General features: G+C 31.4%; 1 protein-coding gene across 5 annotated transcripts in view; it reads left to right on the top strand.

Annotated features, from left to right (window-relative positions):
• TBC1D5 (TBC1 domain family member 5) overlaps positions 1 to 15,869 on the top strand; it is a 139,578-nt gene that overhangs the window by 27,801 nt on the left and 95,908 nt on the right. For 4 of the 5 annotated variants that reach the window (XM_035356308.2, XM_035356307.2, XM_035356304.2 and 1 more), the window contains exon 3: positions 10,703 to 10,811. In XM_035356308.2, coding sequence (XP_035212199.1) covers positions 10,703 to 10,811 — 109 coding nt within the window. Of the gene's footprint in view, positions 1 to 10,702; positions 10,812 to 11,846; positions 12,100 to 15,869 lie in introns of those variants that run through there. The other variant, XM_085808109.1, reaches the window with a different exon arrangement.

Genomic DNA, 15,869 nt, shown 5'->3' with positions numbered 1-15,869 from the left:
ATAATTAGGTGGTAACCATGCAGGTGTTTACCATTGCGGGTAGTATATTTGGATGGTTCTTGCCCAGTGCATTGTTTCTGTGAAAAAAAAACTTAGTGAATCTGTGTCTCTGAAGACATATTCAGGAGTGTGTAATGAACTGCAGGTTTGACACTGCGAAAAGTCATTTAGTTCCTGTGTGTAAATTACTGAATTTATTTGGAATAAAAATTTTCATTTTGTTGCTCTTCTTTTTTCTTTTCCTTTCTTCCCTAAGAAAACAATAACTTTTATTTACAAGAAATTTAACAATGTGCCGAAAAGAAATGTATTTTCAAAGATGGAGAGATTAATATGTATAATGTCAAGGTGAAATTAATAAAAAACTGTTCTTGTTTTTTTTTTTTTTTTTTTTTTTTTACTATTGCTACATTCCTAAACTGATTTTTAATACAATATACTCAGAAAAAGCATATAATTGAAGTACATTTTTACAAATATACTTGGCTCATCGTTGTAGTAGAAATTATGAGTAATGTCAAACATTCAATTTTCCTGTTGTTGTAGACAAGATGGGATAGCCAGTGATGACCTCTGTCATTAGTAAAACATAATTGGCAACATCTCTGTAATCTCTTTAGTAAAACATAATTGGCAACATCTCTGTAATCTCTATTAGACCTATCTGTAATAGGTATGGAAAAAAAAATTGAAACTAAATTCAGTGGTGCAATAGCCCTAGTGGGCCTGTAGTGGCCCAGTTATTGCATGAGAAATAATTATTTTTTATTTCATATATTTGTTCATGTGTTTAATTATTTTATAAAATTAACTTTAATATTTTGTTAATATTCATATTTATATTTCTTTTATGCTGAATGGCAATAAGTAGTTCATATTTATATTTAAATTTCTTTATGCTGAATGGCAACTAGTTCTAGTTCTGATTCATGATTGCTAGGTTTTGGTTTCAAAACGTTGCTCGTAGCGTCGCATTTCGATAGCTGGAAAATAAAGTGCAATAACTTAGCTATTTGTTTATAATTCATGCTGTTACTAGTCTTAAATTAATTTTAAACATTAGTAGCCAAGGCTACATCGTGGTGACCCTGATTAATTTTCGAAATGTCAACAAATGACTCTTCTGAAACTGCTATGAAAGATACGATGCAGTCACCGGAGCTTCATAAGATGAGTGTAAAAATACCTCCTTTTTGGATTGATAAACCGGAAATATGGTTTTTTCAAGTTGAAGCTCAGTTCAAAATTAGTAATATCGTTTCAGAAGAAACGAAATTTAATTATTTAGTTTCACAGCTTGAACCTAAGTTCGTCGAAAATATTTGGGACATTGTAACGAACGATAGTGCCACAAAATATTCGGATGCTAAAATTAGGTTATTACATTTATTCAAAGAAAGTGAAAATGTACGGATTAAACGTTTGATTACTGGTATCGAACTTGGAGACATGAAACCAAGCCAACTTTTGCAGAAGTTGAGATCAGTTGCTACTACAGATGTGTCTGAAAATCTAATCAAAACTTTATGGCTGGAGAAGCTACCTGACTCCATCAAAAATATATTATTAGTTAGTGATGAAGATGTAACCAAGTTAGCGTCTATGGCAGATAAAATTAGTGATATGAATCGGAAACCAGAAGTATTTAGTACTAATGCTCCTTCCGTTCCTGCAAATGATTTGTTGCAAAGAATTACCTTTCTTGAACAAAAAATTGATCAAATAACCATTCGCTCAAGACGCAGGGACTCGGATTTACGTAATTCACGTTCACGATCTCGAAGCCGATCTCGTAAACGATATGACCCTACTGGCAAATTTTGTTTTTATCACTTTCGTTTTGGAGCAAAATGCATTTCAGAGAAATGCAAGCCTCCGTGTGCTTGGGTAAAAAACGATTTCAAAAACCAGGAAAACTCGAATCTGCAGTAGGTTCAGCGGCAAACGCTCCTGCGGAAAATATGAAGGATTGTCGCAAATTTCGTTTATTCGTTCGTGACCGAAGATCAAATTTGCACTTTCTTATTGATAGCGGAGCTGACGTAAGCATAATTCCTGCTACTTCACAGAATAAATGTAAAACTGAATATAAACTGTATGCAGCTAATGGCACAGATATTTCCACTTATGGCATAAAAGCGCTAACTCTTGATTTGGGATTACGTCGTGATTTTCAGTTTCCATTCATAATTGCTGATGTCACAAAAGGTATTTTAGGAGCTGACTTTCTTCACAAATATAAATTGCTCATCGATATAAATAAGAAAAAATTAATTGATGGCGTAATACAGCTTTGTGTCCAGTGTGATGTCGCTGCTATTTCCAGTGATTACTCAGTAACCACATTAAATAAATCCATAAAAATTTTCGATTTACTGTCGAAATATCCCGAAATTTCTAAACCTAACCTTTTTCCTACACAAATTAAACATGGTGTTACACATTTTATTACGACTGATGGTCAACCCGTTTATTCAAAGGCACGACAGCTCGATCCAAAACGCTTAGCTATAGCTAAAGAGGAATTTAAATTTATGCTTGACAATGGAATAATTCGTCCATCAAACTCCCAGTGGTCAAGCCCCTTGCACCTTGTTACGAAAAAGAATGGTTCATATTGTCCTTGCGGAGACTACCGACGATTGAATGCGCAGACGATACCTGATCGATACCCAATTCCTCGCATTGAAGATTTTCATCATATTTTAAGAGGTACAAATATTTTTTCTAAAATTGATTTATTCAAAGCTTATTTTCAAATTCCCATTGCAGAAGAAGACAAATGTAAAACGGCTATCATTACTCCTTTCGGTTTATACGAATTTAATGTAATGAGTTTCGGTTTAAAAAATGCTCCTGCAATGTTCCAAAGATTTATTCATGAAGTCTTTAGAGGAATAGAATTCGTTTTCCCCTATTTAGACGATATACTCATTGCATCCAGTACCCATGAAGAACACAAAAATCACCTTAAATTAGTTTTTGAACGATTACATACATTTGGGTTAAGAATTAATGTTTCAAAATCTGTCTTTGCTGTTCCCCAAATTGAGTTTCTAGGCTACCTAATTACACCTAAGGGTTCCCGTCCTTTGCCAGAAAGAGTTCAAGCTATTACTAACTACAAACGACCAGAAACAATTCATGAACTTAGAACTTTTCTTGGAATACTTAACTTTTATCGTCGTTATATAAAGGATGCAGCGAAGAATCAAGCATTGTTACATGCGTATCTCAAGGGAGCTAAAAAGAGGGAGAAACGTAAAATTGAATGGACTGAAGAAGCTGAAAAACAGTTTGAAACGTGCAAGAATGACCTGGTGAACACGGCACTGTTGTCTTTTCCCAATTCTGAATTAAGGCTCGTTTCCACTACTGCGTACGAACACGTTGCGTCAATTGAAGACACGCCTACGGCATCCGTACAAGCGTTTCCACTGCTGCGTATGCGTAAAATATTTTCATTTTCCGCCGCTAGGTGTCACTGTAATATTTTGGCGCAAGCAGTTCGCAAGTTACGACGCTGAACATCTGAAATTTTCCCGCTTAAGCGAGTATTGTTTGTTTCGGATTTGATATGGAATTTTAGATAAGTAAGGTTATAATGCATATTATGAACATCACGAATTCCATAGAAGCTGAACTAAATTAAAAAAAAAAATTGTGTTTCTAGAAGGCTTAAATATTATGAAATAATATATATATTATTAAAACTAAAATGTACTGTTAGTGAAAAAGTAAACAAATAAATAACATAAAATAAAAAAGTTAAAGGGATTAAAAAATAGTTGGTACTTTAAAAGTACAGAGCAACTGTAAGGAAAGGTTCACAATATTTAAGCAAAATTTGCTATGCTTGTATACCGCTGACTTCAGGGTCATAGCTGGATAATTTATTAGAAATCTCGTTTGTTTTAAAATGCACTATGGGCAGTTATATTTTATACATAATCCATAAAATATTATTTTTAATTTAAACATTTTTAATTCATATCTCTTTTTATACAAGAAGTTATAAAAATAAGATTTTTCTCTTTATATATACACACATTAGGTAAAGAAAATGGAAATATTTAATTAATTAATTCCTGCGCTTCTGCAGGAGAGGACTGAATTTAAAAGCAATTATTATAGTAATTTTTTGTTAAAAAAAATGTTTAGGGCATTAATACTGTCTCATGTTAATTGGAATGAAAGTTTAGAGTCGTAAACATCCCGAAGTCTGAGCACATGTATATACATTCACATAAAAGTGAAACGAAAATATATATATATATATCTGCAGGGTTTCAAAATAAATTAAATTTAAATAATTCTCTTGCGCCATTGCTGCAAGGAATGAAATTTGAATTTAACAAACATTTTCTATTCGTAAAAATTAAAAGTTAATTAAATTTAAATGAAATTTAATGCAAACAAATAAAGGATTAATTATTGCTGCAAACTAATATACAATATCATTTAAATTCTGAGAGCATATGTAAATCAAGTGCAAGTATCAAAATCCATGAATAAATATATAATTCCAAAAATTTATTTATCCTATTATTCAGTTATGCATTTTTATAAGTTTTTTAGGATTAAATCTATCCTATTATTCATTTATGCATTTTTATAATTTTTTTAGGATTAATAAGCTATCCTATTATTCACTTACGCATTTTTATAATTTTTTTAGGATTAATAATCTCCTATTATTCACTTATGCATTTTTATAATTTTTTTAGGATTAATAATCTATCCCATTATTCACTTATGCATTTTTATAAATTTTTTAAGGATTAATAAATTTTTGGAATTATATATTTATTCATGGATTTTGATACTTGCACAGCAATAATTAATCATTTCTTTGTTTGCATTACATTTCATTTAAATTTAATTAACTTTAAATTTGCTTTTTACGAATAGAGAATGTTTGTTAAATTCAAATATATATGTACAGGATATGCTTTAAATTAGTATTATATAATTTTCAAACTTTTTTGCGGGAAAAATTTAAATAAATAAGAGCATAAATAAAACAATATATTTAATGCATATAATAATAGAAATAAATTATAAAACACGAATATAGATCAAATTGGAATAAAAAGGTAAGAAAGTTGCAGACATGGTGCAAAAAGCGTATGGGATTCGAATTCACGACTCCAAAAAGTGGACATCGTTACCATCAGCTTTACCACTAAGCTAGGATTACACATAAGTCGCATGCATATTTTGGGTTATATACATCATCAAGTAAATCAATTCTTAAAACTTAAGTTTTTTGGTCCTATTTCACTTTGCTATTGTCTGAAAAATTCACCAGAGTTTGTTCTTCAGCTTCTAGTACATTTTTTGGAAAAATCATTATCTTTTAAAGTGGCGTTCCGATTGAAGTTAAACGGGCTGCTAAAAATATATTTCATGTGCGTACAAATATATGTTATCCAAAAAGATATATTTATAAAGGGAAATACAAATTTAACATACTCTTCAATGAACTGGAGTATTTAAAAGGCTATCAAATTTAATTTATAATTAACGTTTTTAGTTTTTACCTGTTTCAAAAGAAAAAAATAGCAAATCTTTTAATCATATCTAATTTGCTATAGCAGTTTGATATAGTCAGACATTCATTTTCATTAAAGCTAAATGAGTATGCAGAACTAAAAAGTGATTATCAGAACAAATTTTGCTATTTCATGGACTTGGAATGATAATTTTTGCCGCTGATTTTCTTGAATGAACAAGTACTGTAGTTGCAGTTATCTTGTTTTTCTTATCATTTTAAACTAAATTCAGCTGATTGCTGTCATTTTCAGCACGCAGATTTCTCGCTATAATGTTAATTCAGAAATAAGTATTTTTTAGCGAAACATTCTTTCCCTATTAGCGAGCGTTCATCGCTACTTCTGCCGCCATTAATTTTTAGTCACTGCACCTGATTGCTCCTTTTTCACCACGTGACCCCAACGCAACCGCAGACATACGGATAAAAGTTGAACATTGTTGAACTCCATCCGTATGTCATCCGTCACCGCACACCGACCGGATTGCAGATGTCAATCAAAGTGAATTCGCTCGCTGATTGGAGAAACGCATACGCACCACAACGCATACGCAGTAGTGGAAACGGGCCTTTACCTCTGGCGTTATTTACAGATGCTTCAGATATGGCGATTGGCTCAGTGTTGCAACAATATGAAAACTCCTCGTGGAAGCCAATAGCATTTTTTTCTAAAAAATTAAGTGATACTCAGCAAAAATATAGCACCTATGATGGAGAACTATTAAGCATATATCTTTCAGTTAGACACTTTAAGCATTATCTAGAAGGAAGAGTATTTACAATTTATACAGATCACAAGCCCTTAACATTCGCCTTTTGTCAAAAACTCGACAAAGCAGCACCTAGACAGGCTCGCCAACTTCAATACATCTCCCAGTTTTCGACTGATATCAAATATGTCAAAGGTGAGAATAATATTGTGGCAGATACATTATCTAGAGTTAATGAAATTTCATCGATAGATTATGATAAAATAGCTGATGAACAAACTCAAGATGAAGAACTGAAGAGTTTGCAAACCACTACTTCCTTGAATTTCAAGCAATGTTCTCTACCTTCGGGGAAATATTTGTGGTGTGATACATCAACTAAACATGTTCGGCCGTATATTCCTCAGGCTTTCCGACAACACGTCTTTCAACGAATTCATGGTTTATCACATCCAGGAATAAAATCGACTATGAAACTAATGACATCAAAATTCATTTGGCCTAACATAAAAAAAGATGTACAGTTGTGGACAAGAACCTGCATTCCTTGCCAAAAAGCTAAAATCAGTCGGCACACCAAAACAAAATTAGGTGAGTTTGAAGTACCACCAGGAAGATTTTCTGTCATCCATATTGATCTCATAGGACCACTTCCACCATCTAAAGGGAATATTTATTGTCTTACTTGCATAGATAGATTTTCGAATTGGATGGAAGCAATTCCTTTAGACAATATTTCCGCTGAGAACGTCGCAAAAGCCTTTTATAGCAACTGGATTGCGCGTTTCGGAACACCAAGTAAACTCATTAGTGATCGTGGATCCCAATTTAAAAGTGATACATTACGAGCTTTGTCCAAAATCTGTGGCATCAATTTACAACACACTACTGCCTACCACCCCTCGTGTAATGGCAAAGTTGAGCGCCTTCATCGAACATTAAAAACAGCATTAAAAGCCCACAACAACATATCTTGGACGGACACGTTACCAACAGTACTTTTGGGTTTACGTACTGCTATTCAAGAAGATACCAATCATTCTATCGCGCAAGTAGTTTATGGCCAGAGTCTCAGACTTCCTGGAGAGTTTTTCAGCGAACCAAGTATCCAGACAGCATCGGAGACTTTTGCTAATAAACTCCAGAAACAGATGGAAGTTGTTGGACCGAGACTAATTCGTAAAAATTCATCTGAACAGATATTTGTCCATAAAGACTTAAAAACTTGTTCTCATGTGTTTCAGCAAATAGATCGGGTAAAAAAACCTTTGGAACCTCCTTATGAAGGACCATTTCCTGTTATTGATCGCGAGGACAAATATTTTACTATTAGCATAAAAGGAAAACATGTTAATGTATCCCTGGATCGCTTGAAACCAGCATATATTTTAGCTGAGGAAAATTCTCAGTTGATACAACCTGACTACACTAATTTGCAGAGACCGGACTCAAATTCGGATGTGAATCAAAAACATTCTCGCACAGGCAGAACTATACGTTTACCTGTTAGATTCAAGGACTGACTAAATTATTTTGATAGTGGTTAACACTGCAATACTAGTTACTACCTATTTCTCCATCTTCGTAACGTAACTTAGTTACTGGTGGGGGAGTAGTGTAGTGGCCCAGTTATTGCATGAGAAATAATTATTTTTTATTTCATATATTTGTTCATGTGTTTAATTATTTTATAAAATTAACTTTAATATTTTGTTAATATTCATATTTATATTTCTTTTATGCTGAATGGCAATAAGTAGTTCATATTTATATTTAAATTTCTTTATGCTGAATGGCAACTAGTTCTAGTTCTGATTCATGATTGCTAGGTTTTGGTTTCAAAACGTTGCTCGTAGCGTCGCATTTCGATAGCTGGAAAATAAAGTGCAATAACTTAGCTATTTGTTTATAATTCATGCTGTTACTAGTCTTAAATTAATTTTAAACATTAGTAGCCAAGGCTACAGGCCAAGACTGAGCAAGTGGTCAGCTTGTTGCAGGAACCCAATGTTTAGTCCCCAAGCAAACTTGGTACTCATTTTATTGACTCAAGGGATGAAAGGCTGAGTCAACCTAGCCCAGCCCAGGAATGAAACCCCAGATCTGTTGTGTAGCTGCGCGACACACTAGCCACTTCGCCACTGGGCGGTCTTAATAGGCATTAACCCTTTCATAATAGGAACAGTCCAACAGGATCTCTGCTTCGAACCTATTCTGAGTGAGACATCTCGTAATCGTAACCTGGTCTTAATCAGAATTAATTTAATCCATTGATTTCCCATGCTGAGTGAAACAAAATACCAAGAGATTTATTGTCCAGCCATTTGTTAGCTTGGCATAACATATGCAGTTTGTTACCTTGGCATGTGCCTTCCATTGGCTGGAAGAGCTAAAATTTGCAGAACATAGAAGTGGTTTAATTCGGTGGTTTATTGGTATATTCCAGCCAAAGGTAAATTGCACATTCAGTGTGTTCTTACATTTCTGTCTGACAAGCCTGTAATTATCTTGCATTAAAAAAAATTAAAATTGAATAATGAAACAATATTCATATGCAGATGAAATTTTGTTTATCCTTTTTTTGCATTTCTTTTGTGATTTGAATAATTACTTCTAATAATATGCATCTGCTGTATCCTAATTAACAAAACTGCCCATCAAGGTTGTAAAATTTATATTTTTGAATTGGTTTACTCAAATAAATTATTCTTATTTTCTGCATACTTAGCAAAATCTTATGAGATATATGAGAATTAAAATCCGAAAAGAAATGAAACATACTATGAGTATTTAGTAAAAAATTTTAGATGTGTTTAAAAATGACTGTTTTATGAGGCAGAAAGTGGAAAACTTCCATGTCAGATTTTTTAATGTTCGTGTTCTTTTTATGTAGCAAAAATGTCATTTAAGAAGACTGCAGATTTATTTTCATGAAAATTTTTTATTTACTCTTGCCTTTTAAGTTTTATTTACGGAAAAATTAGTAAAATAGGTCTTAAAATTTTGAATTTTTATGCCAAGATATTCATTAATACAAGTTTTTGAAATCAAATTTGGCTGAAATGTTGTTTTTTGGGATATTAGAGAGTGTAAGTCCTATTTTCTACAGATTATTGAAATATGTCTCTGTAATATTATTTATTTTTGTGAAACTAGTTATTGAATTTAAGAATCAGAGAAAGGCATAAGATCTGTTTTTAACATAAAACAGCAAAATAAAATAACTAAAGCAAGGATTATAATCTTAAAGTACCATAATTGAATTTCATCGTTAATGTCTTTAATAAAACATACGTCAAAAATTATCATAGTAAATGCTGTCATACCTTCCTCAAGCTCATGATGTTAATGTGCATAATATAGTCTATGTATTTTTATGTCAGAATTAAATAGATTTCTTGAATGTCCTGTATAACAAAAATGCTTCTAGCAATATTAGAAACCTTAATATAATGTGACTAAATATTTCACAAAATGGTACATTTATAACAAATTGTAATATAAAGCGGCCAAAACTGCTTCAAAAAATCTTGAAGAAGTGGTTTCCCTTCATTGGTGGCAGACTAAAATAGTAGATTGTAGATTTTAGTTATTATGATATAATAAAAAGGTGCTATGTAGTGTCATCTACTAATTAGGAGAAAATAACTCCAAAATTTATAATTGATTAAGTGTAAGAGTTCTTGAACTCTAGCTTTGTTAATTGAAATTGACATAAACTGGTACATTTGAGAAAATTTAATGCACAAGTTAAAAGTTTTTTTTTTTTTTTTTGATAATTTTGACAGCAGAATATAATGATTGAGAAGACAACAGCTACTTTCAAAATATTGTTTTTTATTTACTTTGAATCAATTGATTTATGACATCTAATCCATAGATCATTCAAAAGATATATGGACTGTTTTCTTGCAGTTCTATAGCTAAGATCATTTAATAATAATATTCTGCAGTTGAATGCCATTTTTGACTCAGTTTTGGTTTTAGAAGTTTTTTCTATTCTATTAAAATGGCAACCAAAAGAATCCTTTATCTTATGTAATAAAAGGCTTGATTGATGTAGTATTAAAGAAAAATAAAATCTCCTTTTCAGAGAATAAAGAATGATATCCATCAAGAATATAAAAAAATATATATGTAGGTAAAATATGAATTATATAGGATACTTTGCTTTTGTTCATCAAAGATTCTTTACTTTGAAATACATAGAAAATGATAAACTTTGAGCTTTTTATAGAGATTATTCCTTCAATTTATGTTTCTACTTTTTCAGTAAACTTATAATTTCTTTCTTGATTCCAGATGATTAAAATTTATAATACTTCTCTTATGCTGTCATTTTTAAATATATGTTCACATTTAAAGAACTATGTTTTATTGATAACAAATAATCTGTTTAATACTAAGTACTATATTTTTTAAAATTTGTTTGTTATAGGAAAGTTTGGACATCTTTATTCTGTAAACAGAATTATCTTGAACAACTTCGAAGCTCAGCAGCCAAGGGATCATTGAAGAATTCTCCTTTTAGAAGTGTGTGTTGGAAGGTTAGAGCATGTCTTTATTTTTATAGAAATTATCTGAATGTTTGTGAGATAATGTACAACGAAGTTACATAATCATAAAAGAGATGTATAATTTTAGTATTTGCATTTCCTTCCTATTCTTTTTCCATAAGTGAGTGGTAGTTTGCCATGGGTTTTTCTTTCAATGGAGAATGCTTAAATGTGTGAGTTTTTTGTAATTTTCCTTTATCTCTTCCATAAATTAGCCCATTTTCCTTTTTGAAGGTAACCCTTCTTACAGGCTGATAACCTGGTACTTTTGGCCATAATCAAATGAAAGAATCCAGATTTCTCAAGCATTTTTTAAGTGGGGACTACTTTTATAAATTAAAATGCTCTGCAGACCACATTGCTCTTGTCCCCTTTGAAAGCAATTTTTTAGTATATATTTAGAAGTACAAGTATGCTAGTACTTGCACTTTAAAAGTACAAGTACTAGCATACTTGTACTTTTAAAGTGCAATTAATTAAAATTAAATGCTCATTCTAGCATTCATGAGGTGGATGAGCCTGCCAGTTTTTGCAGAGTTGTTCTGTGTTTGTATGTATGCTGGTAAGAAGCACCACAGTTATTATGCTAAAGCTCTCATTTTATGCTTAGACTAGACTGAGAAGTCCATAGGTAGGATAACTGGTATAAGTTTCATAAAATGTCAGTTTTTGAAGAAAACATGATAGATGATTACCATGTGTAATTTTCTAATTCCAGTGTTCTTAGGTATATTTCTGATTCCAAGGTATGGCATGCACAGTTAATTAAAATTTTATTTTTGTCTTTTTTAGAAATTCAGGAGGATGACAAAGACAGGCCTCAGGGGTCATTTGTGATCAGCAGCCCACAGAATGTGAAAATGCTGATCTAATCTAATCCATAAATACGCTGTAGTTGGTTTACAAAACACTTATTTGAGGGCATTAGATGATGAATTGTATATTAGCTTGAAATTAATACAAATTTATAAACTCAGACATAAACAAATTCTTCATAGATGCTGTATTATTTTAATGATGCGGCCTCAGACATAGATAAGGCTTCCAAGTTATTTGGCTCAGGTTCAAATCATGGGAAAGGCTTGCATGTTTGTAATTCTAAGGAGTTGGAAGTAAGGGGTGCATGTAAAATGTTTTGAGTTGAAAGTTCTGTCAGAAGGTTAGGGGTAGAAAAGTGACATTAAACTTATGGATTCCATATTCTGCAACATTCCTGGTTATAATGGGAGTGGAACTGGAAATAAAATTGTTCTGTCATTACTGGTAGTTGTGGCTTCAGGTTAGTGCTATGTATTTTCAACCCCTTCTTTGATTATTCATAAGATTGTTTTGGTCGCTGTATGCCTAGACATGGGGATAAGCAGGGACAACCAGTGTAATATTTATACTAATTAGTAATTTTTGAAGATTATAATCATCAAGTTGCAAATCTCACTATATGTATATAATGAGATAAAAATATGTAATGTATTCCTCATTTTAATTTGGTGTTTCCCTTTCTTATTCTAAAAATAGAAATAACTTCATATCATATGACCTTTTACATGACGATGACATAACTGATTCGGAACTTAAAATTCTGAGACCTGTAACCTTTGTCTTAATAAGCCTTCATACTGGATAACTATGCACTTTTGCTTCTGTCGCTGCTAAGACACTGCCAGACTGCTTCTTTACTTACTGCAGAGCTATTAAATGTATTGAAATAATCATGATTAGAGTGACGGGTGAATTGTGACCACAAATGTCAATTGAAATAAAAATAAGTATTAAATCTGCCTCACCTGCTGAGTTTGTTAATTGTAGATCAACATGTATGCAATCAATATTTCTGCATAATTAAATCTAAATATACTTATTTTTTGTAATGTTATAATTGGACAGGATTCCTCAAGTGCGAATGGAAAATTTATCAAGTTGTCTGGAAAATAATGTAGGTTTTTGCAATTGTTTATCTTTCCTGTACATTTTTAACAACAAAAATATTTTGAATTACATTGGTTTATATATTATTTTGAAGCCCTATTTTTGCTACAAAATTATTATTATAGAATTTTTAAATAATTTTGTTCCAAAATTATTAAAAAAATATTTACTAGGTGTTTTTGATTAGATGTCAAAACGGGATTTTCAGCACTTTATGAGTGAGCACAAGCTAGGCCACAGCGCAGCACAAATGGCTTGAAATTCCAATGAAATATGGGGCAAGAAATGTGTTAATGAATCTACAGTCTACAGTTCAATTGTTGTACCAAAAGTTTTGCCATAGAGAATTTGACCTGGATGCTCTTCAGCTGTTGATGATGACGATTTGAAGACTTTAGTTGAAACAAACCCGTGCACAACTGTTCGAGAGCTTGCAGAGGAGCTTTGCGTAAGCAAAACAACGATTTCTGATCACTTGAATCGTAAAGGAAAGTAAAAAAAAAAGCTTGATAAGTGGGTGTCTCATGAATTGAGCGAAAAAAAAAATAGCTGTTTTGATGTGTCATCTGCTCTTTTTCTCCACAACAAAAACAACCCTTTTCTTGATCGAATTGTTATGTGCGATAAAAAGTGATTCTCTATAACAACCGACAACATTAGGCCCAGTGGTTGGATCATGGTAAGACACCTCAACACTTTCCAAAGCCAAATTTTCACCAAAAGAAAATTATGGTGACTGTTTGGTGGTCTACGGCCGGTCTCATCCACCACAGCTTCCTAAATCTGGGCGAAATGATTATGGCAGATAAGTACTATCAGCAAATCAATAAAATACACCAAAAATTGCAGTGGTCAACAGAAAGGAGCCAGTCTTCACGACAATGCTCGGCCGCACATTGTGCAACTGACCCTACAGAAATTGAACGAATTGGGATACGAGACTCCCTCATCCCCCATATTCGTTTGACCTCTCGCCAACCGATTACCACTTTTTCAAACATCTGGATAACATTCTGCAGAAACCAAGACAAGGTCAAGAACACCTTTAACAACTTTGTTGCGTCCAGAATTCTAAAATTTTATTCTGCCACCATAAATAAACTTATATCTCGTTGGCAAAAATTCATTGAATCGACTGGTGCTTATTTTGATTAATAAAATTGTTTTTGAGTTCAGTTATGATACTTTAAAGACATAGGTTGAAAACCTGCATTATTTTCTGGACAACCTAATATTTCCCTATGGAAAAATTTATTCACCCAGCTCTTCAAATCATTGGCATGAAATTCAAGGCAATATATAAGAAGTAAAAAAAAGAATATCATTGTTCTGCTGTGGAATTTTAATATTGCATCAATTGACACTGTAAGTGCATCCCCCCCAAAAGCACCACCTGTGTTTAAAGTGATTTAATGAGTCTTCAAGAAATACAATGCTCCAAGGTTGGCAGTCTGTGTCTATAGAATCTGCTTCCAGTAGTCTGCTAGAAAATTAATTTCCCTTCTGCTTTTTTGTAATCACATTTATATTGCAAATTGATATGTTTCTTACTATACTGAGTTTTAAAAATGTAGCATTGCTGTATGGAAACATATAACATTATGATATTAGACATTTGTATTATAATAATTTGATTAAGTAAGTAAAGAATTTTAAGATTTCTAAATTATTTTAGGGAAGGTTATTAAAAGTAAATGACCGTATTTTTTAATTACTGTTGAAAATTTTGAATTACTGCTAAGAATTTATTATTTTGAGAATGATGTGACTATGAAAAATTTAATTAAATAATTTAGAGAAAGTGGCATAGAATATTGTACATAATGTTTAATGAGTTAAATTGTATGAGTTAGTTAACTGTATGAGTTAATTTTATGAATAAGTTAAATTGTATGAGTTAGTTAACTTTAATGAGTTAAATTGTATGTAAAGATAAAATATGTTAATATAAACTTTGAAGGCTCCCACTGTATGGAAAAAATATTTAATTTTTTCATATATAATTATTATTTTTATTATTATTATTATTATATATATATGGTTAAGAAATTTATAATTAATTTTTCGCGAAGCTCAAAAATTGGGAGAGCCAGAATTTTCGGATGAACTATTATAATTAAAATACATTGAAATGGGTTCACTGGCTAATTCTGAATACAGAAAAGCAAGGATTTTTGTAGAAGAGAGTTTTCAATTGATTTCAATGTTCCTTCCCCCAGAAGAAGTAGCAATGAAGTTGATTGAATTCCTCTTCTGTTTTTGTTCATTTTTCTTTAAATTTCATTGATTTTTTCAAATGGGATTTTGATTGTTTGAAAAGTTTTGGTTTTAACTTTTTAAAATTCTTTGTAGCATTTATACGATTATGTGATTTATTAATTATAAATTTCAATTTTTGGTCTTTGTGAAAAATTAGTTCTAAATTTCTTACTTTTTGTCTTTAATGATAATTCTTCTGCAGCTTAATGCATGAAAATACTAGGCATGTTCAAATTTTGTTTTCAAAAGAATTGTTTTGTAATTATATATATGTATATAAAAGGGAGTGAAGTTTTAGCTTTTTTTAATATAATGGGATTTTTAGTGCAGTTTAAAAAGGCCAGTTGCTTTTATAAGGAACAGAGGCCTTTATATATAACACCTGAGCAGTTGTTCACCATTGATGAATGTTAAGACATCATTTAGTTGAAGTGTGTATTTGTGTAAAATGAGAAAATTAAAAATGTAATAATAATAAAAACTTTAATGTCAATAATACTCTTATAAATGATGTTAAAATGTAAATTATAATTATGAAAATTAGTTATGAAATTGTGAAATTTGTTGATTAATCGGAATAAGTAATGGGCATATAAGATTTTTATAATTGTGATATTGTGTGAAATGTTTTGAAAAACCTTTCCTGAATGAATATTGTATGTGGCCTGTAAAACACAAAGGCTTCTGGACTGAAAAATTTAGTAGTGCTCTAAAATGTTAGCAAAGTTTATATTTTGCAATTATTTTGGTCAAAACTTGATCATTTGTATTTTTTAAATTATGTTTTTCTTCATTCGGTAATGGTTTAGTGCTTTATCTCTTGAAAAGGCTCTTTTGTTGCCAAGCCTTTTTTTTTTGTTTGAA

The sequence above is a fragment of the Stegodyphus dumicola genome, chromosome X1, assembly GCF_044657685.1.
Source record: "Stegodyphus dumicola isolate Sdum_Otavi_A_Nest chromosome X1, ASM4465768v1".
Lineage (NCBI taxonomy): Eukaryota > Metazoa > Arthropoda > Arachnida > Araneae > Eresidae > Stegodyphus > Stegodyphus dumicola.
This window is presented reverse-complemented; position numbering and strand designations above follow the sequence as displayed.